This window comes from Macaca fascicularis, chromosome 14 (assembly GCF_037993035.2).
Source record: "Macaca fascicularis isolate 582-1 chromosome 14, T2T-MFA8v1.1".
Taxonomy (NCBI): Eukaryota; Metazoa; Chordata; class Mammalia; order Primates; family Cercopithecidae; genus Macaca; species Macaca fascicularis.
This window is the reverse complement of record NC_088388.1, coordinates 122,642,997-122,667,181: the sequence shown is the minus strand read 5'-3', so window position 1 is coordinate 122,667,181 and position 24,185 is coordinate 122,642,997. Positions and strand designations below refer to the sequence as shown.

General features: G+C 37.0%; 2 protein-coding genes across 2 annotated transcripts; one reads left to right on the top strand and one right to left on the bottom strand.

Moving 5' to 3' along the window:
* Window positions 1–4,556: 4,556 nt before the first annotated feature.
* Window positions 4,557–9,329, bottom strand: OR4D5 (olfactory receptor family 4 subfamily D member 5). The gene has a single exon (XM_074015516.1). The coding sequence runs from the start codon at window positions 9,301–9,303 to the stop codon at window positions 8,347–8,349; it is 957 nt and encodes a 318-aa protein (XP_073871617.1). The 5' UTR covers window positions 9,304–9,329; the 3' UTR covers window positions 4,557–8,346.
* On the top strand, window positions 5,057–6,028 carry OR6T1 (olfactory receptor family 6 subfamily T member 1). The gene has a single exon (XM_074015515.1). It carries the CDS (start codon window positions 5,057–5,059, stop codon window positions 6,026–6,028), a length of 972 nt encoding a protein of 323 aa, XP_073871616.1.
* Window positions 9,330–24,185: the final 14,856 nt, after the last annotated feature.

The window sequence follows — 24,185 nt, the reverse complement described above, 5'->3', positions numbered from 1 at the left end:
TTACATTTTGTTTATCTCAAAAGCCAATGTAGCCCATGCTCTAATGAGCCTTTAAACTCATCAGGTTGAAATAGTTTTCTAACTGAGCAAATAGCATGCTCTGTTCTTGCTATCTTCAAAGTAGGATGTACTATGTATAACTATGAGTATATTTTGAACAGTAGTTTGATAATCTTCATAACCTTATTTTCCTATTTAAAAACTCAAAATATTTGGTATTTGGCTACTCTAAACCTAAAAGACTTATGTGTCCACTTGGTCTGGAAAAAAACTTATTCTATAAACACCCAGTTAAATGTTGCTAACCTTTTGAAATGTCCCATGCTGACTCCAAAAAAAATTTTTACCTTCCTTTCCTCTTCCCCCATGATACCATGATTTTACTTTTGTCATGGGTTTAATTGACATATATATATAAATGAGAATATAATTTTTTATTTGTCCTATTTAATGATAAGTATGATTCAAATATTTTTTCTAATCTCCGGTGATCATCTGGGTGTACAATTTGTACCCAGGTGATCAATGGAGATTTGAAAAAAACATTTTGAATTTTTCAATAGGAAAATAAGATTACAAGGATTATCAAACTACTGCTCAAAATATATTTATAGTCATTACATAAGTATATCCTGCTTTGAAGATGGCAAGAACGGAGCATGCTATTTGCTAAGTTAAAAAACTATTGCATCCTGATGAGTTTAAAGGCTCGTGGAATTTGAGTTAGAATGGAATTTATCATTTGCATGTATCTAACCCTTATACACTATGAGCTCCTCAGTAACTTATTCAGCTCATTCTGCTAGGTGCCTCCCATACCTGGTAGGTTATCCAGCACATAACAAGTGTGCGATCTCACCCTTGTTAGAGTACTTTGCTAGCTCACACCTGAAAAAAAAAAAAAATAGCCTCTGCATGCCTGTGGACATATTAGAGCCTGCGACAGCCATCCACACATGTTGTGAGAATTCAGAAAGCTAGATTTATTGCTGCTCTGGGTCAGATATTTAGTTCTATCACCACATTAAAAAGTTGATGATGGTTTTAGTTTAGAAACCTCAGCCTCCCACATGCAGGCTCTTCTAGATCTGACCTTCAACCTATCCCTCCCTTACACCTCAGTCCTTTACCCTAATAATACTCAAACCTGCTCAACATTTTTCCTTCTCGCAAAAACCAGTATTTCTCAACCTTTTGGTTAAATGAGAATAACCCAGATAAACTGATAAAAATTTATATTCCTGAGCCCTAAACCCTGAGAATAATTGCAATTTTATAGGTGGAGCCTAGAAATCAGCAATTTTAAGAAACATACCAGGTGATTCCAATGCAGGTTTTCCATACTCTTAGGAAAAAATTCTATAAACCTAAATTCACCCTTGATTAATAAGGTGTAAAATCCATTTAAACTTCAAGATTCCCAGAGTACATCTACAGAAGGGAAAGAGAAACAAAGCAAGCAATAGAGTTACCAGTAAAATGGGAGGGATTTGGCAAAAGAAGGCATGAAAGGACTGCAAACTGAGAGGTAAGAAGGTTAGGCAGACTAAATACACACATTACCAAACATCAGTCAGCCAACGAGAAATTTACATAAGCAATTGGTCCAGGTGGATGAAGGACTTGAGAGAGGTGTATGGTATGCCCTGGCAGGGAAGTTCCATCTTACAAAAGGGAGATAGGATGATTTTGATGATTCCATCAAATGTAGGAAAACAAGCAAAATGTAGTAATGCCATAAGGGAATACTTACTGAGGACTGATAAAATAAGTATGTATTTATATGTGCTTCTGGATCTATAACTGGTTAGTGGTTAGAAATAAAGTGTATGGGGCTGGGTGCGGTGGCTCATGCCTGTAATCCCAGCACTTTGGGAGGCTGAGGCAGGCAGATCACAAAGTCAGGAGATCGAGACCATCCTGGCCAACATGGTGAAGCCCCATCTCTACTAAAAATACAAAAAGTAGCTGGGTGTGGTGGCACATGCCTGTAATCCCAGCTACTTGGGAGGCTGAGACAGGAGAATCGCTTGAACCCGGGAGATGGAGGTTGCAGTGAGCCGAGATCGTGCCACTGCACTCCAGGCTGGTGATAGAGCGAGACCCCATCAGAAAGAAAGAAAGAAAGAAAGAAAGAAAGAAGGAAGGAAGGAAGGAAGGAAGGAAGGAAGGAAGGAAGGAAGGAAGGAAGGAAGGAAGGAAGGAAGGAGAGAGAGAAAGAAAGAAAGAAAGAGAGAGAGAGAGGGAGAGGAAGGAAAGAAAGTATAATTAACACTTCGTCTTTGTTGCCAGGTAAAATGCTTCCATTTCTATGTGATATCAATGCAGCACATCCTAAAATAGAACTCGAAGGACAAGAGGAAACAAGTTTCAACAACTTATTCAATATGGTGGGGTGTCTCCATCTTCTGGGAATGGAGAGTGGTGATTAGGACTATAACATCTACTGTCCATTGCTCTGGAGGAGGCGCTGAAAGACTGTTGGATAAAACTCAATCTATCCCATATCCTGGGGGATGTTTTCATTTTATCAGGATCAAATCTTTAAACTCTAACAATTCATTTCTATATGTAGAATTCCTATCATTAGTTGACAGATGAAGTATGATGACAAGTGGAAATTGATATCAAATCAAATTTATAATCACAAACTCTCTCATATAAGATATTGTGGTTTAGCAGTTAATAATTCAGGCTCTGAAATCAGACTGCTAAAATTTTATTCACTGATTCCACTACTCATTAATGTGGGTCGTTAATCCCTCTAACCCTAAACCTTGCCTGTACGATGGAGAGAATAATAATGTCTACCTTGTATAGTTGCTGATACATTTCACAATGAAATGAATAGAAAGTCTCTGGCATATAGTAACTACTCAGTAAGCTCTAGCTGTTATCATTAGGAGCATCATTATATTACAGCATTCTAAATCTATATCCTTTTTTTTCCCTTGATAGGTTCAAGTTTCATGGTCTTATCTACTAGTGCCATAGACACACACCAGAGTCAGATAAGCTTAGATGTGTATCTTAGCTTTATGTTTGAGGGTGGGCTTTCTTTTTCCCACACTGTTCTAGTTTGCTCAATTGTAAAGTGGATAATAATAATAGTTATCTAATTGTGTAAATTAGATCATTATGTCCATCAAAAATGTGTGCATGTGCGCCTCTCAAAGTTCTAATGCCCTTCACTGATTCTCATCTTGTTAAGCAGTATTTTTAGTGCAAAATACATAGGAACAAAAACCATTTGCAACTATAATAAAACAATTTCTAACTGTGTGACATTAAGCAAATGATTTAAGGCATTAAGATTATTTTGAGGTTGAAAATGACAAAATTTTAAACATGCATATATAGAGATTATATTGTTATGGTCTGGCGTTATGAGAGACAGCCAGCCCACTGATGAGGCTCTCCAGAACTGATAAGCAGTTATTCAGGTTGGCAAAGGGAGGCTGGAGAACAGACTTTAGTGCATGTATTTTGTAACAGTAGCCACAAACTGATTTTGTGTGTTTGACCGGCTTCATAAGTTACTTTTAATAATATTTACCTGATGTTTTGAAAACAGCCACAGTAGCACATTGTCCTAGTCTGAAATGATTATGTTATCCTGAAATAGTGCGCTGGCCTCCTTTGCTGGGTTTTATTATGGTATTTCTTTGATTTTGGAGATGCAAGCCCTAGACTAGCAGAATGAAGCATTAGTATTACCTAGCTACTTAAATGCCAGACTTATTCTTTCCAAAATGGATGTAAACAGAACATGCCTCTCTTCTTCATCCTTCAAACCTGGATTCCTTGCCTCGGTTCAATACTATCTGTTAAAGTAGCTTCAGACAGAACGGAGAATGTCTGTGCTCCTCTTCTTTAACACTGTTGGTCTGAAGTCATAGATATTCCTCAGTGAAACTGTCTAAACTCTCAACACTTCATTCCTTGTCAATTAAACAATGTCACTTGATGCTCATTTTCATTCTTTTTGTCTTAGAATATTTTCCATTTTCCCTAATTAGGCCGAATCTATGTGATTCTGAGTATTTGGTGCTAGATGTTAAAAAGAAAAAAATCCCGAAAACCCAAGATCTCTAATTGTCTAATGAAACCCAGTCCTTCAAAACATGTAGATACATTTTACAGGATTCCAAAAGCTCCAAGGACAAGATGAACATATCTCCAAATTAAGGCAAAAGTTGAGAAGGCAAGTTGATATATACCATCTCCTTTGAGACCATTCTCCCTTATTCCACATTTTATACTGTTAGAATATTGAGTGAGCTGAAGCTGAGAGAAGCTAGTAAGCATTCCACCAGGAAGAAGGATTTCTAGCATTCTATAGGAGTCTGGATAGGGGTGAAAAAAAGAAAAATAACACTTTATGACAGGACTAGGGCTTTGCACAGTCCAGTCCTATTTGGCTTCGTGGCTGACTAATGAAAATTAAATCTCTGAGGATACCGAGAGCCCAGATTTTTAAATTCTGTTATTTTATGTCAAGCCGGGACACAGAAGGACCATAAACACTAGAATAAGAGTTCTTAATACCAGTAAAATTTGTTCATGGTGCATTTATTCTGCAAAGTCTTCTCTGACCCCTCTACTCCTCTGGATTGCTCTAAGACCACACTACTCACACGGTTCTCTGCCTTACCACAACAGTATCAGCAGCACGCGTCGGAGCCACAGAAGCTCGGTATGAAATCCTGCCTCTACCACCTGTTTCCTACCTGATCATAGACGAGTCACTCAAACTCCCTTTTCTTACCTTTGAAAACAGTAAAACCTAGTTTTAAGAGTAGCTGGGAGAAGAGATACTGTGCACAGTGTAAATTTTCGGATACATAATTGATGTTCAATATTGCCATGCTGCTTGCTATTGTAATTTGTTTCTCTCTTTGTGCATCACTTGCAGACCAAAATATAGATCACCATATTCTCAGAACGTAAGGAAGTGTTGGGTATTCAATATTATTTTACCGATTGGTTAAATGACGATTGGTAGCTATAGACCAGTTACAGAGTTCTGTTCCATTTCCCCTGCAGCTGACTGAAGATGAACTCTGAAAACTGGACTCAGGTAAGAAGCTTTGTTCTTCTGGGTTTTCCCAGTAGCCACCTCCTACAGTTCCTGGTGTTCCTGGGGTTAATGACCACCTACATTGTAACAGCCATAGGCAACCTGCTAATTATTGTGCTCAGCTGGATAGACCGACGCCTGCACACACAGATGTATTTCTTCCTGTGGAATTTATCCTTCCTGGAGCTGTTGCTGGTAACTGTTGTGGTTCCCAAGATGCTTGTCGTCATCCTCACGAGGGATCACACCATCTCATTTGTTAGCTGCATCATCCAGTCCGACCTCTACTTCTTTCTAGGCACCACTGACTTCTTCCTCTTGGCCGTCATGTCTCTGGATCGTTACCTAGCAATCTGCCGACCACTCCACTATGAAACCCTGATGAGTGGCCATGTCTGTTCCCAGCTAGTGCTGGCCTCCTGGCTAGCTGGATTCCTCTGGGTCCTTTGCCCCACTGTCCTCATGGCCAGCCTGCCTTTCTGTGGCCCCAATGGAATTGACCACTTCTTTTGTGACAGTTGGCCCTTGCTCAGACTCTCTTGTGGGGACACCCATCTGCTGGAAATGGTGACCTTCATGCTCTCTACGTCAGTGTTACTGGGCTCACTGACTCTGACCTCAGTTTCCTATGCCTGCATTCTTGCCACTGTTCTCGGGGCTCCCACAGCTGTTGAGCGAAGGAAAGCGTTCTCCACTTGCGCCTCGCATCTCACAGTGGTGGTCATCATCTATGGCAGTTCCATCTTTCTCTACGTTCGTATGTCAGAGGCTCAGTCCAAACTGCTCAGCAAAGGTGCCTCCGTCCTGAGCTGCATCATCACACCCCTCTTGAACCCATTCATCTTCACTCTCTGCAATGACAAGGCGCAGAAAGCACTGAGAGACGCCCTGGGGTGGCTCAGGCTCACTGCTGTGATGAAACTGAGGGTCACAAGTCAAAGGAAATGATCTTATTAAATGGGAGATTAAATGTTTATTGAAAAATGTTTAAATGTGCGGGAAGTTTAAGGGATGTAGGCAACACTGTGCACTTTTCTCAGCTAATGAAAGAACAGTCTTCTTAAATATACAACATGATATATGGTGGTAAACCTTCATTTTCCCTCCCTACAACCTTCCTTGTGCCTCCTCCTCCCCACAGAGAAGGCTGATCCAATTGGTTAAATTTCTTTCAAGTGGGATCCCTGGATTGGAGAGCACATGTGAGCATGTGACCTGCATACAGGAAGGCTCTTCTTTCTCTTCATGTGTGTGCTTAAACACTTTTCTTACTGCATCAGTCTCCTGTGTCATGTAGCCAATCAGAAGATGCTGAAATATGGAGATTCAAATTTGGAGCTCAGTGGGGAGTAAGAGGGCCTCTGAGGTCTTCCAAACTAGACTGGGTATTGCAAATAAAATTAACCAGAACCTCTGTATTATTAGAAAATCCAATTCTGGCTGCAGTAATAAATGGTTCTCTGATTCACGTTTGTTATTGCTCCCTATGTAACTAGCAGGTCCTATATGAATCTCATAAAGGAAGAATGTTAAGACCAGTGAAATATTTGGATAGCCCTAATTCCTAAGTCAAACTCTACTAACAAACTCAAATATGGCAACAAACTCAAATATGGCAACAATCATTTAATCATTCCTTTAAGAAATATTATTAAATCTCTAATATGTTTCAGACACTGTGCCAGGCAAGGCTCCAACTAGGGTGAACGAAGGGAGATGTCTACAGAATACATTTTAAAGAGACATGCACTTTCAGGAGAGTGTAAGTGCAGGGTCAGGCTACTTACAAACTCAATAGTAAATCCTTACTCAGTGTTGACATGAAGCGCCTATGTTGCTGCACCCTCATCTAGGCTGTGGTGCTAGGCTTGGAGAATACAGTATTAAGTGAGCTAAACATGGTTCTTTCTTTTATAGAATTTATAGCATAGTGGGTGATGACTGACAAAATATATTAATAAATAAATTCATAAATCAGTATGTAATTGAAATCTGTGATAAATACTTTTGAGTTTTGTTAGAGAAACTAATAAGGACAAATTAATTTGGATTAAAGATCAGCGAACACGTCTTTGAGGAAGAGACCTTTAGACCCAGGATTGAGATTGAGCAAGAGTTTGCCGGGCAAGGATGAAGAGAAGAGCGTCTCAGAGGTAGCAAAGAGTATTTGCAAACTCAAGGAGTAAGGAGAGACTGACAGAAGTAAATGTAAATAGAGGGTTAGAAAAGAGTGGAGTTAGAGAAGTGAGATTGGAGAGGTGGGTGGAAGCCAGGTCAGACATCTTATCTATAACAGTCATGTGGATTTTTTTTTATGGCAATGAAAAGCCTCTGAGTGGTTGTAAGGGAGTGAATGACCAAGTCATATTTTTAAAAATGAATCCAACGCCAAGTCTATCTATGATGTCAGTATAACTCACGATGATATAAACTCTATCCATGATAACATAAACCCACAGATCCTTAGAATCTATAAGAAGTTTTAGGTATTGTTGAGCACTTGGGCTCTGACATTGTATAGACTTGGGTTGGATTCCAGAAAACAAGCTCTGGAGCCTTAAGTAAGTTATTTAATGTCTCTAACTTGTAATTGACTCATGTTTAAAGTAAAGATGATACCTATCTCCTAAGAATTTTGAGAAAATTAAAATAAATAATAAAGGTAAATCACCTGGTTTTTGGATGTGTCTGGAACATTGTAAGTTCTAACTAAATGTTATTTATATGATGATGATGATGACACTGATAGCAACAACAGTGACCCTAGGAAACTATGAAGAAGAAAGTGATTTGCCCAAGGTAATTTCCTTTTTCTTCATTGGCGAACATTCAATCAATCCATCAGTCTCCATTGCGACTCAGGGTCCAATATTTCAAGAGGACCCCTGTCTCAAAGAATTTTATAAATATTATAAGGTCTTCCAATGTATTTTGTGTCCAAAAAGTGACATCAGGAAAAAGACACCAGATTTACTAGTTGAAACTTTCTCAGCAATGCCAACATCATTCTTACCTGGGAAGGTGGTCTCTGAGCCAAACAGTACTTCTGCATAGAACTTGGTACTTTTTATCTAGGAGGCACTTAGAAGCAGTTCTAAGACACTCATCCCATCTTCTATTGTGGCTAAGAGTTCAGGTCACCAGAACCTAATTGAGGTTAAGAACAATGGAGAAGCAATAGGCATAGAGTTTTGTCTACTTTGAGGGTCCTATCCAGCAGGCTAATACCCTGAAGCATCTTTCAGATTCTCAGGTCACTGCCTGTGCTAAGGTAAGGGTCTGCACTCCAGGGGACCGATAAGGTCCTTTTTCCTCCTCCACAGCTTCTTCATGGCCATGATCACTTCCTTGTTTCTCAGGGTATAGATGGCAGGATTCAGCATCGGGGTGACAATTGTGTATAGCACAGACACTGCCTTGTCCATGGGGAATGTCCGAAAAGGCCTTGCATAGATGTGGATGCAGGGCACAAAGATTAAGGTCACCACAGCAATGTGAGAGGCACAGGTGTGCAGGGCCTTGCTGCGGCCCTCCCGTGAGTGGCTTCGGAGCATGACTAACAGTGCTGTGTAGGATCCCAGAAGCACCAGAAAACACATCAGGGTCACCAGGCCATTGTTAGACACCATTAAAAGCTCTAAGACAAAGGTATCTGTGCAAGCCAATTTGATCAGCTGAGGCACATCACAATAAAAGTTGTCCAGCTCGTCAGGCCCACAGAATGGCAGCTGGATAGTCAATGCAACCTGTACTATGGAGTGGATGAAGCCCCCTACCCAGGAGGCTGCCATGAGGAGTGCACAGACAGTCTGATTCATAATGAGCGTGTAGTGCAGGGGCTGGGAAATGGCAACGTAGCGGTCATACGCCATGACAGTCAGCAGGAAGATCTTGATGCCTCCAATGAAGTGGAAGAAGAAGAGCTGAGTGAGGCATCCCCCAAAGGAAATGGTAGGGTTGCCTGAGAGCAAGTCGAGCAGCATCCTAGGTGCCGTGATGGAAGAGTAGCAAAAGTCCAGGAAAGAAAGATTGCCCAAGAGAAAATACATGGTCGTGTGCAGGTGTGGGTCAGAGGTCACTATGACCACAATAAGAAGGTTTCCCACTACAGTCATAAAATACATAGTAGAGAAAACAGTGAAGAAAAAAACCCGAAGCTCCCAAACCTGAGAGAGCCCCAGCAGAACAAATCCTGTCACCTGGGAGTGATTTGCTGGATTCATCTGGTTGGTATGATCTTGTCAGTGAACCTGCTAAGGAAAAAGGACATATTACTCAAGGGATCTGCAAATTTCTCTAAAATAATTCCCTCTGCTTCCTCTGTGAAATTCTTCACTCTTTCATTTTCCATAAGGAGAATGTTGTAAATGGTTCTGCAGGACACCAAGCATTTGAACATCATGTATTGGTGATATCAAACTCCAAAGGCATAAAACTCCGGATAGCACTCATACTATTTTTGATTTACGAGAATCAAAAAGAATAAGTCCTCAAAAATTGAAAAATGGGATGTAGAAAAGAGAGTGTTAAACTGAAAATGAATTTTGATTCTTCCAGTAACTAGTTGTGTAAACAGAAACAATTACCTGCAGTTCTTTAAGCCTCACTTGCCTCCTCTATGACAGAAAATTAACCAAAATGTCCTCAAAGTTTCCTTTACTTTAATATTTGATACTACATGTGGACTTAATTTAGAAAACCTGATGCATCCCTCCAAGCCAGACATTCAGACGAAGCTTCCATGGGTTGACATATCTCTAATATTTATCCCAAAACAACAGAAAGTGCAAGTTGTACATTATAGTCCTGAATAAATATTCAGTTGCCTTCTGATATAGCTCTATCTTGGATATACATTTTCAAGCCCAGCAGGATACTGAAGTGACGGGTAAGGGAGCAGAAGAGAAATCACTGGGGCCGGGCGCAGTCGCTCACGCCTGTAATCCCAGCACTTAGGACGGCCAAGGTGGGCGGATCACCTGAGGTCAGGAGTCCGAGACCAGCCTGGCTAACGTGGAAAAACCATGTCTCTACTAAAACTACAAAAATTACCTGGCGTGATGGCAGGCACCTGTAATCCCAGCTACTCAAAAACTCAAAAATTGAAAAATGGGATGAGCCGCAGGCCGAGGCAGAATGACGTGAACCCGGGAAGCGGAGGCTGCAGTGAGCTGAGATCGCGCCACTACACTGCAGCCTGTGAGACGGAGTGAGACTCTGTTTAAAAAAAAAAAGAAAGAAAGAAAGAAAAAGAAAAAGAAAAGAAATCATTGCCCCCTGCACTTTAAAAGGGTAGTGAAGAACTACTAGTCTCTCTAAAATTAGATAAGAAAACATGTGATAGAAAAAGCTTCCTGTCTTGTGGCTCTGGGAAACACAGAGAAACTATAGTCCCTGGGGAAACATAGGAGAAGGCAATAAGAATATTAAACCACTTCCGAATCGTTTGAATGTCAATATTAATTTCAGAGACATTACCCAAAGAATAATTTTTATTCATAGGGGAAGCAGCAAGAGGAAGCTATAAATATTAATTAAAATTTTAAAACCACCATCTAAAAATGCAGAACTACCTAGACATTTGGAAACCTTCAAAATAAAAGGGTGTTTTTATACACAAGTATTTTAAAACATACTCAGAAAGATGACTAAACAAATTCTAAAATAAAAGCCTTCCTGTTCCTGAATAGAAATGTAAATGTCATTTCAATTTAACTTAATATTAAGTATGGATTTCAATTATATTTTCTTTCCTTTGTCTATTCATTCAGCAAACATTTATTCAGCACCTTCTACTTACTAGGCACCGTGCTAAATACTAAGGAGTTAAAGAGTAAACCACAATGATTTAATGCATCTGTAAGTGTGTAACACTCTGCATAGGAGTGTTCCAACACCTGCCCACCTATTAGTTTTCATCAAACCATATTGATATGGTTTGGCTCTGTGTCCCCACCCGAATCTCTTCTCGAATTGTAATCCCCACATGTCAAGTGAGGGACCTGGTGGGAGGTGATTGGATCATGGAGATGGTTTCCCCCGTGCTGTTCTCATGATAGTGAAGGAGTTCTCACAAGATCTAATGGTTTAAAAGTGGCAGTTCCTCTGCTCTCTTTCTCTCACCTGCCACTATGTAAGATATGCCTTGCTTCCCCTTTGCCTTCCACCATGATTGTAAGTTTCCTGAGACCTCCTCAGCCGTTTGGACCTGTGAGTCAATTGAATCTCTTTTTTTAAATAAATTACTCAGTCTCAGGTAGTATCTTTATAGCAGTGTGAGAGTGGACTAATACACATATGTAGCCTCTTTCACACATAAACTATGATCTAGAGCACATCAAACTACTTGAAGTTCCCAGAACTTACGCTCAACCCATGCTTCCTTGATTTCCCTTATTCATCTCTATGTATTTGTTTTGCTTTAGTTTTAATAACATTAAAACTAAATTTGTGTCTTTAAAATACACAAATAATTTGGAATTTTCAGATTCAATTCCAACATGTAAGACTTTGAAAGTCAATACTCCTATCCTTAAAACAAGAAAAAGCTGAATAAACTGAAAGTCAATGGCTTTTCTTAGACCAAGCAGAGACATGAGGTCACAGGGCAAATGAACACCTGAAAATCTAGAGAGAAATCTAACAAAATACGTACAAAATGTACATGAGAAAAACTACAACACTCTGATAAAAGAAATTTAAAAACTAAATAATAGGAGAGATATTTCAAGTTTATGCATAAGATGCTTCAATATTATCAAGGTGTCAGTTCTTCCCAACTTGATCTATAGATTCAATACAATATCAATAAAAATCTCGGAATGTTATTTTGTGAATAGCAACAAACTGATTCTAAAGTTTATATGAAGAGGCAAATCATGTAGAATAACCAACACAATATTGAAGGAGAAGAATAAAGTTGGAGGACAAACTTCACTAGACTTCAAGACTTATAAAGCTATAGTAATCAAGACACTGTGTTATTGACAACAGGCTAGACACATAGGTCAGTTAAACAGAATAGAGAGCTCAGAAATAAATCAACAGAAATATAGTCAACTGATCTTTGACAAAGAATCAAAGGCAATACAATGAAATAAAGATAGCCTTTTCAACAAATGGTGCTAGAACTGGTCATCCACCTGCAAAAATAAAAATAAAAAAAAAATCTAGACACAGACCTTACACCTCACAGAATGAATCAGATAGTTGGAGATTTCAACACTAGTCTGTCATTGATTAATAGATCAAGAAAACAGAAAATCATAAGAATATTGTGAACCTGTACAGCACAATCAATCAACTGGTTCTGGTTGGCATTTATACCATATGCCATTGAACAACAGCAGAATACACATTCTTCTCAAGCTCACATGGAATGTTCTCCATGATAGACCACATCATAGACCTGAAAATACACCTTAACAAACTGAAAAGAATAGAAATCATACAATGTATGTCTTCAGACTACAATGGAATTAAACTAGTAATCAATGCGATAAAGATAGCTGAGGCCAGGTGCAGTGGCTCACACCTGCAATCTCAAAACTTTGAGAGGCCGAGGTGGGAGAATCACTTGAGTCCAGTACTTCTAGATCAGCCTGGGCAACATAGGGAGCCTCCATCTCTATGGACAATAAAAAATTAGCCAGGCATGGTGGAGCGCCTGTGGTCCCACTTTCTTGGGAGACTGAACTGGGAAGATCGCTTGAGCCCAGGAGGTTGAGACTGCAGCAAGTTATGATTGTGCCACTGCACTTCAGCCTGGGTGAGACAGCAAGACCTTGTCTCAAAAAAAAAAACAGGGGGGGAAATGCCAAATATTTGAAAATTAAAAGAAGACATCTTTAAATGACACGTGGCTTGAAGGAGAAATCACAGAACAAATGAAATGTTTTAATATAAGTAATACATTTAAACGGAAATACAGCATATCAAATTTGGTGTCATACAGCAAAAACAATGCTTAGAGAGAAATGTAAGGCATTAAATACATATATTAGAAAAGAAGAAATATTTGAATTAATAACCTAAGTTTCCACCTTAGAAAAGTAGAGAAATAATCAAAACTTAATCCTAAAGAACCAGATGAAAAGAAATAAGAAAGATTATAGCATAAATCAATGAAATTAAAATTAAGAAATCAATACAGAAAAATCAATGAAACTAAAAGCTCATTCTTTAAAAAGGTCAGTAATGGATCAAACCGTAGCCAAGATAGCAAAAAAAGAAAATTGATACGACACAAATTGCCAACATCAGATGAAGGGGGGGTTATTATTGCCAATCTCCTGGAAACTAAAAGGATAATAAAGTAATACTGAGAACAAATTTATACCCACAAATTTGATGACTTATATGAAATAAACCAATTCCTTAAAAGACCAAAACTTACGCAAGGATAAATGAACAATCTGAACAGATCTATATCTATTTAAAAAAAGAAATCAGTTATTATATAACTTCCAAAAAAAAAAAGATTGCAGCCCAGAGGTTTTTACTAGTAAAAGCCTATGGGAGGCTGAGAAAGGCGGATCACTTAAGGTCAGGAATTTGAGACCAGCCTGGCCAACACGGCGAAACCCCGTCTCTACCAAAATATACAAAAACTAGCCAGGCGTGGTGGTGAGTGCCTGTATTCTCAGCGACTCAGGAGACTGAAGCAGGAGAATCACTTGAACCCAGGAGGTGGAGGCTGCAGTGAGCTGAGATTGCACCACTGCACTCCAGCCTGGGTGACAGAGAGAGACTGTCTCAAAAAAAAAAAAAAAAATCACATATTGATAAAAGTTTGGAACACTTGGATGAAAGTAAATATTCTCATGATTTTCAGAGGCTAAAAATACAGATGTCCAAAAACGAAATAAGAATTAGAAAGGCTTTGAACCTCTTAACAGCAGCACTGGAAGGTAGAGCAATGGAGAAATACCTTCAACATTTTAATAGAAAATGACTTTCTTCCTCAAATTCAAGAATTGGCCAAAATATTATTTGAAGGGGAAAGTAGAAAAAAAGACATTTCAGCCACTCAAGTCCTCAGAACAATTTCCAGAAACCTACTAAAGATGTGTTCTTGCAAAATAGAGCAAGCCAAGATAAAAGAAAATGTAAGCCAGGTGCAGTGGGTGCACACCTATAACCCCAGCTACTTAGGAGGCTGAGGTAGAAGGATTGCACAAGCCCAGGAGTTCCAGACCAGCCTGGTCAACACAACGAGACTCTGTCTCATGCAAAAAAAGAAAGAAAAGGCTGGGCACAGTGGCTCACGCCTCTAATGTCAGCACTTTGGGAGGCTAAAGCAGGCAGATCACGAGGTCAGGAGTTCGAGACAAGCCTGGCCATCGTGATGAAACCCCCTCTCTACTAAAAGCACAAAAATTAGCCGGGCATGGTGGCGCATGCCTGTAATCCCAGCTACTCAGGAGGCTGAGGCAGGACAATCGCTTTAACCTGGGAGGCAGAGGTTTCAGTGATCTGAGGTTGGGCCACTGCACTCCAGCCTGGATGAGAGAGTGAGACTCCATCTCAAAAAAAAAAAGAAAGAGAGAAAGAAGAAAGAAAGAGAGAGAGAGAGACAAAGAGAAAAAAAGAAAGAAAGAAGAGGGAAAGAAAGAAAAGAAAGAAAAAGAAAGAAAGAAAGAAAGAAAGAAAGAAAGAAAGAAAGAAAGAAAGAAAGAAAGAAAGAAAGAAAGAAAGAGAGAGAGAGAGAGAGAGAGAGGGAGGGAGGGAGGGAGGGAGGGAGGGAGGGAGGGAGGAAGGAAGGAAGGAAGGAAAGAAGGAAGGGAAGGAAGGAAGGAAGGAAAGAAAGAAAGAAAGAAAGAAAGAAAGAAAGAAAGAGAAAGAAAGAAAGAAAGAAAGAAAGAAAGAAAGAAAGAAAGAAAGAAAGAAAGAAAGAAAGAAAGAAAGAAAGAAAGAAAGAAAGAAAGAAAGAAAGAAAGAAAGAAAGGAAGGAAGGAAGGAAGGAAGGAAGGAAAGAAAGAAGAAAGAAGGAAAGGAAGAAAGGAAGAAAGGAAGAAAGAATATGTGTGTGTGTGTGTGTGTGTGTGTGTGTGTGTGTGTGTGTGTATATATAGTATACAAGAAAGTGACTGTATCTCAAGGATATCCACTATGTAGGCCTAGAGGACCTAGAAATGCACCTGGGGTGTTGCTCAAAAATGACTCACCGTAAAAAATAATAGGTAAGTGAAGCGATGGATATATTAATTAGCTTGATTTACTCATTCTGCATTGTATACATATATCAGAACATTGCATCGTGTCTCATACATATATACAATTATAATTTATCAAGTAAAACCAATATTTATTTTTAAAAGTAGACCCCAAAAGTCCAGTAAACAGAGGAGTCCATTGTACTTCCAAATGCGGCATGAAAGACTCATCCAAAATCTAGGCTTGTCCTGGATAAGGTAGAGCCTCATCAGAAAATCTACATTCTCAGCATTCTCAAAAGTGCCAAACGTGGAAACAAAATTGAGATATATGGTTGTTTGTGTAAGCATATTTGACAACCAAAGGCTCCTAGACTGCATCAATAGTATTAAAATAAAATTGCTTGTTAAAACAAGGGAATTGTGAAAGGAACATAATTATAAAATTAATTGACATACAACTGTATTTGGACCTTTTAACAAACAGAAAAAGGTCTAGAGAACTCTACCAAGAGCTTTTTTCTGATAAGCCAAACTATAAAGGTCATACTCAGACTGCAGTCTTTTCCTCTGTATTCTCCTGTTGTGGCGGTGGGATTGTGGTTCCAGAAGTGACTACCAATGGTTAACAGCAGTTTCAGTGAAGCAGTGGTTAAAAGAGAACAATTCCATCTCTTCCACACACTAAGCAAAATGCACCTGAGTAATGAACTATAAAAATCATTCCTGAAAATAGACTCTTTACCACATTTCTACAGCCTCTGCTGGAATATAAAAACCACTCATATTTCACCAACAGAAATATTTTTCTCAGGTTACATTCCATAATACATATAGCATAATGAGTCTGTCAAATGTCAGTGTTCAAAAAACTACTTTTATTCATAAAATTTCTAGAAACTCTTCAAATAATAGTGTGTACAATCAACATACTGTTTCTTGATAGCCAATTATGCTGAAATTCCTTTCCAGCAAGTAAGGCAGGTTGCTTAAGCATGTGGATATCTTCTGACCTCAAGGGACACTGGAAAACTGACTCCACCCACAGCTGACTTTATCATGAACAATAAAGCAAGATTTTTTAAAAAAATTGTATCATTTTCAGTAAGTTGTATTTCTCAAGGAATTTGCCCATGTCATCTAAATTGTCAAACCGATTAGCATAAAGTGGTACATGATACTGTCATTCTTCATTTAATCTTTGTAGCATTCTGGTTGTTGAGCCAGAATATTAAAGAAAAATGAGTGAACCCATCTGTTAAGGTTAATATTTCTCTTACTTGATAAATATAATTAGCTGTCTTGGAGAATCAAGTTTCCCATAACATAAATATTCATCTATTTAAATAAAAATGGTGAACCAAAATTGAATACAAATTCAATAAATGAAGGGCTAGGAAAATATTAACCAGGAAAATGGTTAGAGAAGAAGCAACTGGAATAATAACAGGAGGTAGGATTAATTATATATTTTTTATTAACAGGTATTGAGAAAAGATATCATCTTACAAAAAGATGTAGCAGTCTTGGAGAGTTATGAATCTAACCGTGTAGCTTCAAGCTATATAAAGAAAAGTGCATTTGAATTATAAGAAAAAAATAAATAAGTCCAGATGTCAAAATCTACTATATTATATAAACAAAAAATCAGTGAGTGCATACAGAATTAAATAACACTGTTGACCAGCCTGAACTAATAAATCCATAAAACAGTGAGCTCCCCAAAACAGAAAGTGATATTGTTTTCAAATACTCGTGTGTCTTTCCCCCAAAATGCCACGTAGTGTGTAACAAAAAATTTGAATAAATTCCAAATGGCAGAGTATATGCTATACCATTACAGATTGGTAGTGAAAAATTAGTTAAAGTGAATCCACTAAGAAATTTTAAAATGTATTTTCACTAACTCTTCAGTTTAAAAAATTCAAATAAAATTCAAATGTAAAGTTAAAATATAGTTAGTTAGAAACCACGTGTCAAAATTTGCAGGCCAGGTGTGGTGGCTCATGCCTATAATTCCAACACTTTGAGAGGCTAAGGCAGGAGCCTAGGAGTTCAAGACCAGCCTGAGCAACATGGTGAGATTCTGTTTCTACAAAAAATTTAAAAATTAGCCAGCCTTGGTGGTGTGCACCTGCAGTTCTATCTACTCAGAACTGGCAGGAGGATCGCTTGAGCCCAGGAGTTTGAGGCTACAAAGAGAGATTGCACCACTGCACTCAAGCCTGGGTGACAGAGTGAGACCTGTGTAAAAAAAAAAAAACAAAACAAAAATTCTGCAGACAGAAGACAAAGGAGTAAGAAGAGAATGATAATCACCATTTAATGTATTTGTAAATAAAAAGAAGAAAAATATGTAAATTAAGAGTCTCACAAAAGACCCTATAAAAAGGAAAAATATAAAGAGACAACAGTAGAATACCTCTCCCACCCCAGCAGCACTCCAAAAAAACCCAAAAACTATGAATATAATTAAACAAAAAAACTCTTTCTTTGAATAAAACAATAAACAACCTGGAGACTAATATGTGGCAAGTTAGAACAAGACAGAAAAGGAAACACACACACATTCAGTAGGAACTATCCAGAGAACAAACTATAATAGAAAAATGGCAGTCTCTGCAATAAAGAGTGTTGGGAAAATGGATATCCATATGCAAAAGAATGAAATTGAACCCTCATCTCACACCATCCACAAAAATCAACCCAAAATAGATTTACCACTTAAACATGAGACCAGATACTCTAAAATGACTGAAAGAAAAGATAGGGAGAAAACTGCATGACATTGGTCTGGCCAATGATTTCTTGAAACTGACCCCAAAAGCTCAGGCAACAAAAGCAAAAATAGACAGATTGTATTACATCAAACACAAAAGCTTCTGCGTAGCAAAGGAAACAACAGAGTGAAGAGACAACCTATGGACTGGGAGAAAATATCAGCGAGCCAAGCATCTGGTAAGGAATTAATATCTAAAATATAAAAGGAATTCAAACAACTCAATAGCAAGAAAACAAATAACCTGATTTCAAAAATGAGCAAAGGACCTGAATAGACATTTTTCAAAAGAAGACATGGCCAACAAATGGCCAACAGATACATGAAAAAATGCCCAACATCACTAATCATCAGATTAAAACCACATGCACATGCACATTAAAACCACAATGAGACATCACCTACGCTTGTCAGAACGGCTATTATCAAAAAGACAAAGATAACCAGGATTGTGAGGATATGGAGAAAAGGAACTCTTGTATGCTATTGGTAGGAATGTAGTAGATCCATTATGGAAAACAGTATGGAAGTTCCCCAAAATATTAAAAATAAAAATATCATATGATCCAGCAGTTCCACTTCTGGATATATATCTGAAGGATTTCAAATCAGTATGTCAGATACCTGTGCTCTCATGATCAGTGCAGCACTATTCACAATAGCCAAGATTTGGAAGCAATTTAAGTGTTTATCAATGGAGGAATGGATAAAGAAAATGTGATATACATTAGCAATGGGATACTATTCAGCCTTTAAAAAGAAAATTCTATCATTTGCAAAAAAAAAAAATGATGAATCTGGACATTATATTAAATGAAATAAGTTAGGCACACAGACAAATACTGCATGTTCCCACTTACATGTGGAATCTAAAACAATCAAACTCATAGCAGCAGAGAGTAGAAAAATAGTTAACAGAGGTAAGGGGAGGGGTAAATGGGAAGATGCTGGTGAAAGGATACAAAGTTTCAGTTAGACAGGATAAATAAATTTTGTTAGATCTATTGTACAGCATAGTGACTATAGTTAACAATAATGTATTATATATTAATATATATCCTATCACTTTGTATGCTATAATTATGTACAATGATAATTCATTGCTTTAAAATAGTTTTTTCATTAAATTAAATTTAAAAATCACTTTTTTAAGTTGCACTGGCCATATTTCAAGTGGTTTCAATAGCCCTATGTGGTTAGCGACTACTGTGTTGGATAGCACACATGTAGAATATTCCCATCATCATAGAAAGTTCTTCTGAACGCTGAGAAAAATCAAGCTCCATTTTAATAATCTGCAAGTTTAGCTGTGTTAACAATGAGTTGATGCTACTTCAGATGCTTTATCAATGCCTCACTTACACTAAACAGTTATTTGGAAAATCATAATATGGTCAGGAGCTTCAATTATCTTTGCCTATTGTGAAATATTTTGTAAGATCAGACACAAAACCTGGAAGTATTAGACACGACATCCTGACTAGACCACCAGAGAATGCACTAATTTGGACTTGTGCTCCTTTGAACAGTCTCACAAAACCTATTCTTATAAAAACTACATTAGAAAACCTGGATTGTACTTCAGACTTTGCACTAAAATATATATGGCCATGGGAATTCACTTAGTATCTCTCAAATTTAGTTTTCCTGTCTGTAAAATGAAAATGATAAAATGTACCCAATTTTCCTCAGAGATATTTTTAGTATCAAATAATTCAAGATATGTTAATATATAAGGCTTGACATTTGGTTAGCCTCTGTCCAGATTTAAGCAGACTCTCTGTTACAGGTGAGACTAAAGGAGGAACGTTTACTCCAGCGAATCACACCTGAATCTTTCCATGGATATGATGGAGACTTCTAGAAACACAAATATATATTTTTTTATTTTTAACTGACATACTGTTTTTTCTTCAACATACATATGCACAATTCTGTACATACATGTGTGAATTTTCTATTCCATCCAATTCAGTGATCATTTGTTCTCAATATTTTGTGTAAAGCAGAGAATACCAGCAACCAAAAGAATTGATGAATAAGTTATTTAAGATCTCTACCCTCTGAAATCTTAGATATAAAGGTAAAGAAATAATCACTTTGATAAATTAATAAAATAAAAATTAAGAATACATTTAAAATATAAGAAATGTCTCTAACAGATAAAATACATAGTGTTGCTGAAAGGAAGAAACTCCTTGGAGATGTGAGGATGGTGAGACCGTGGGGGTAGGAGTATGTGTCCTTCATCTAAGGATCTCTATACCGGGCACCTAGTAGGTGCTCAATTTGCTAACTCTATGGAAGTGAGCTTTCAGAAAGAGGGTAGCATATGCTTTGAGGCCCAGAGCCATCTGTACAGACCCCGACTTTGCCGCCCATTAACTATGAACTCCTGGGCAAAGTCTCTAATTGTTCTGAATAGAATCTGTATGTCATAGGCAATGACTCCTCCCTTGCAATTTTACAAACTGTAAAATGAGAATAACATGTACTCTGTAGGGTTGGTTTAAGCATAAAATCAGCTGATGTATAAAAAGTTTTTAGCCTGGTACCTAGAAGATGCCAGGTAGCAGTATCTTGAATATACATATAATGGTGGCTGTATCTTGAAATTTGGAAAGGAGTTTTAACTGTCAGAAATGACGGTGGGACAGAGATGATACATTTCAGAAAGAAGGAACAGACAAAATATTCTGAGAATATATCTGAGTCACATCAGAATGTCCAGTTTGAAATAGAAATTGTGATAAGAGATAATACTGGAAAAGTAAACAGATGGCAGATCGTGGCCTCAACTTTAAATGTCAGATTAAAGAGTTTCTATTTTAGGAAAGGTTTATGATCAGGGAAATGAGGAAATTACACACAGACTTTAGAGCCGTCCAGCAGTGGCATTTGAACATTCAATTTGAGTAATAATTTAAAATTTGGAAATCGTCCTTTACCTAGTAGAATTACAGATGCTTAAATCTTTTGTTTAATTATTCTATTTAAAGAGGAAACCCTTAGTCTAATTTTAAATCTTATTCTTCATCCTAAAAGTGGAGAGACCATATTAGGGAAAAAAAATGGTATTAGACTCTAATATAATAAAGTCAAGGCGCAGAGAAGTGAAACAGCACACTAAGCTCACAAGGTCAGTTAGTGGCATGGCCGGGACTAAACTCCACACTGAATTTTTCAGTGGATAATTTCAGGCTTGAACACCTCCAACCGAATGAGAAAAAGTTTAAAAATACATGAAATAGCTGTGGTTCACTCACCTGCAGCTTCCTATTTAAGATATCCTTATAGTAATCATAGATATATAAATTCAAATCAAAATGCATTCTACGACTGCAAAGATTTCATCAGGCCCATAAGACAGCCTTGGAGAATTGAAGTTGGCGAGTTCTAGTGAGAAAGGATTTATTGATAGAGTAGGAGGAAAATGCCAGGGCCTGGGCAGCTGAACCTCTGGTGCATTCCAAAGTCAAGAGTCGCCGGGGACCACACCCAGCATCAAGGCCTTGAAAGGGCAGTCACCAAAGTAAGACATCCCGGTAGGATAAATTAAATGCTCCCTCATCACCACGTCGTAGTTTCATAATTCAAACATGACATTTGAAATCATTTGTCTCTAAAATTCTTTTTTCTTGTCTTTCTCTTGTACAATATTTTATAAAAACATATTTTATATTTTATAATCCTAAGATAAAGATAAAACTTTAAATGTAAAAAGATTCTCTGAAAAAGTAAAAGTCCAGCCAACCACTTCAAACCTATGCCTAGATTTGACTTTAGTCTATTAATTTGGCTAGCAATTTGACTCTACTAATTGCTAATTACTAATTGCTTTTTGCACAACTATTGTTGTTAAATATTTAAAAGGTCATTTAAATAGTGAATAATATTTAACACATATTAATAAGGTAGATTATATGCTGCACAAAATCCTCAAATTTGCTGATGTCTTAGATCCCTCAGAGACATGTAAATTCTACTGAATAGTTTGTATAGACTGATTTTGAGAAAATACATAGAGTCGAGGTATATGTGAGATATCCAATCCCATCAGTCTTTGCACCAATAAATATTATCAATTTCTACTTCATTTTCAATTGAGTTTTCTAAAAAATCTTCTTTTCATATGCATTTTAATCATTAAGGATAAGCATTTCTTTGCCTTTTAAAAATTCTTCCATGACTTTCATGTTGATGTTAATGTCTTTTCTATTCTTTGCCCAGATTTCCCATGCAACATTTACTTTTGTAGCATTTGTCTAAATTATGAGTTATTTATTAAGAATATAGCTCTATTTGCACATACAAAAACACAACACATATGACATGTATATAAGTATGTGTATGTATATATAAATAGATAAATGTGCATTTGAATATATGTGTTGATATGTATATTTATAATTTATATACATTATGTTCTTAACTGTTAGCAGTCAAAAATCACTTCTTTGTCTTTTAAATATTATTCTATTGTTTGTTTTTTCTGTTTAAAAAGACTTCGCCCATCCCAATGTTCATCCTATATCACCTGGAATGAATTGCTTTATTCAAAATTTTTCCTTTATTTTTAAATTTTCTATTTAAATCTATAGAGTCCAGGATTTTCTTAAGTGAAGAGCTAAAGTTTTCTTCCAAAAAAAATTTAAAAAGCTATATTTTGGGAGGTGAAGGTGGGAGAAGTGCTTGAGGCCAGGAGTTCAAGATAAGTCTGGGCAACTTACTGAGACTTCATTTCTTTAAAAAAAAAAAATTAAATTTTCAAACTCTGTTTTTAGTGTAAATTAGCACTTTGCCTAATTTTAAAAAATTTTTTAGTGTAAATTAGCACTTTGCCTAATTTTAAAAAATTTAAAAAATTTTTAAAAACTTTGTAATTTTAAAAAATAATATACTAAGTTTTTCTATATATATATCTATAACTTCGTTTTAAGAGTTTTGATTCAATTCCATTGAAGATTCTGTCAATTCTCCTACCAGTATGACTAAGCTCTACTTGTTTTTAAAATAGTACACTTACATAGGTTTCACCAGTTCAAAATCAGCTGTAAATCCAGAAAATACTAGATAACAATGGTGATAGCAAACATTATTGTCTTGAGTCTCTCGTTTTAATATTAAATATGGCTTTTTTCTTTGTTGAGGTAAGATCATTTTATTATTAGATGATTAAAGCTATTGAAAGGTTTTTTGGTGGTTATTGCTTTGTTTCAAATCAGAACTTGGAAGAACACAAGGCAGTTATTAAGATTATCAACATTTTCTAACTCAGGAATGGAAAATAAAACATTGTATGTTCTCATTCACAAGTGAGAGCTAAGCTATGAGGATGCAAAGGCATAAGAATGATACAATAGACTTTGGACACTGAGTGGGAAAGGGTGGAAGGGGCTGAGGAATAAAAGATGACAATTTGGGTTCCGTGTATACTGCTTGGGTGTTGGGTGCACCAAAATCTCACTAAAGAGCTTACTCATGCAACCAAATGCCACCTATTCCCCAAAAATTTATGGAAATAAGAAAGATATTAAGATTATCAATATTTTCTAATAGAATCAATTTATATGAAATAAATTTGATAGATGGCTTAATTACACAAATTCTAGACTTTCTGGATGACGTTTTAATGTACCATTGCTTTGGTTTGTTAGTGACGGTTTTAGGACGTTTACATCTATATTGGTGAAATCAGTCTTCAGACTTCACTTTTCAAGAAATCTGGATAGGTTTTGGAATTAGAATTATACCTACTAAACAGGAGGTCCTCTCAAGATTTTCTATATCCGGAAAATTTACTTCTTGATGCTTTTTACAGAATTCACCAGTGACATAGGCTTGGATCCTCTTTTGGAAACAATTTCTTTCAAAGTTTTTATTTGTGCTTTAAATACCTCTTTGACTCAATACAAATTTTCTCTTAAAGTTGCTCCATTTTAGTAAGACTTTCAAGTCATTGTAGAGAAGTAATACATAGATTTTTAATAATTTTAAAGCTTTTATCATACGCCATTTCCTGCTTTGCAAACATATTTTTTACATAAATGGATGATCAATTTTGTCAAATGAAAAGATCAATTGGTTGTGAGCTCTGAGAAGCTTTTACCTTACAGCTTCCCAGCTGTTATTTGCTAGGCCTTGTGGGGTTCTACCCTGAACATTGGTGTTC

What these genes read in the sequence shown, in the direction of transcription:
- OR6T1 (XM_074015515.1), top strand. Translation starts at nt 5,057, where the DNA reads ATGAACTCTGAAAACTGGACTCAGGTAAGAAGCTTTGTTCTTCTGGGT.
- OR4D5 (XM_074015516.1), bottom strand. Translation starts at nt 9,303, where the DNA reads ATGAATCCAGCAAATCACTCCCAGGTGACAGGATTTGTTCTGCTGGGG.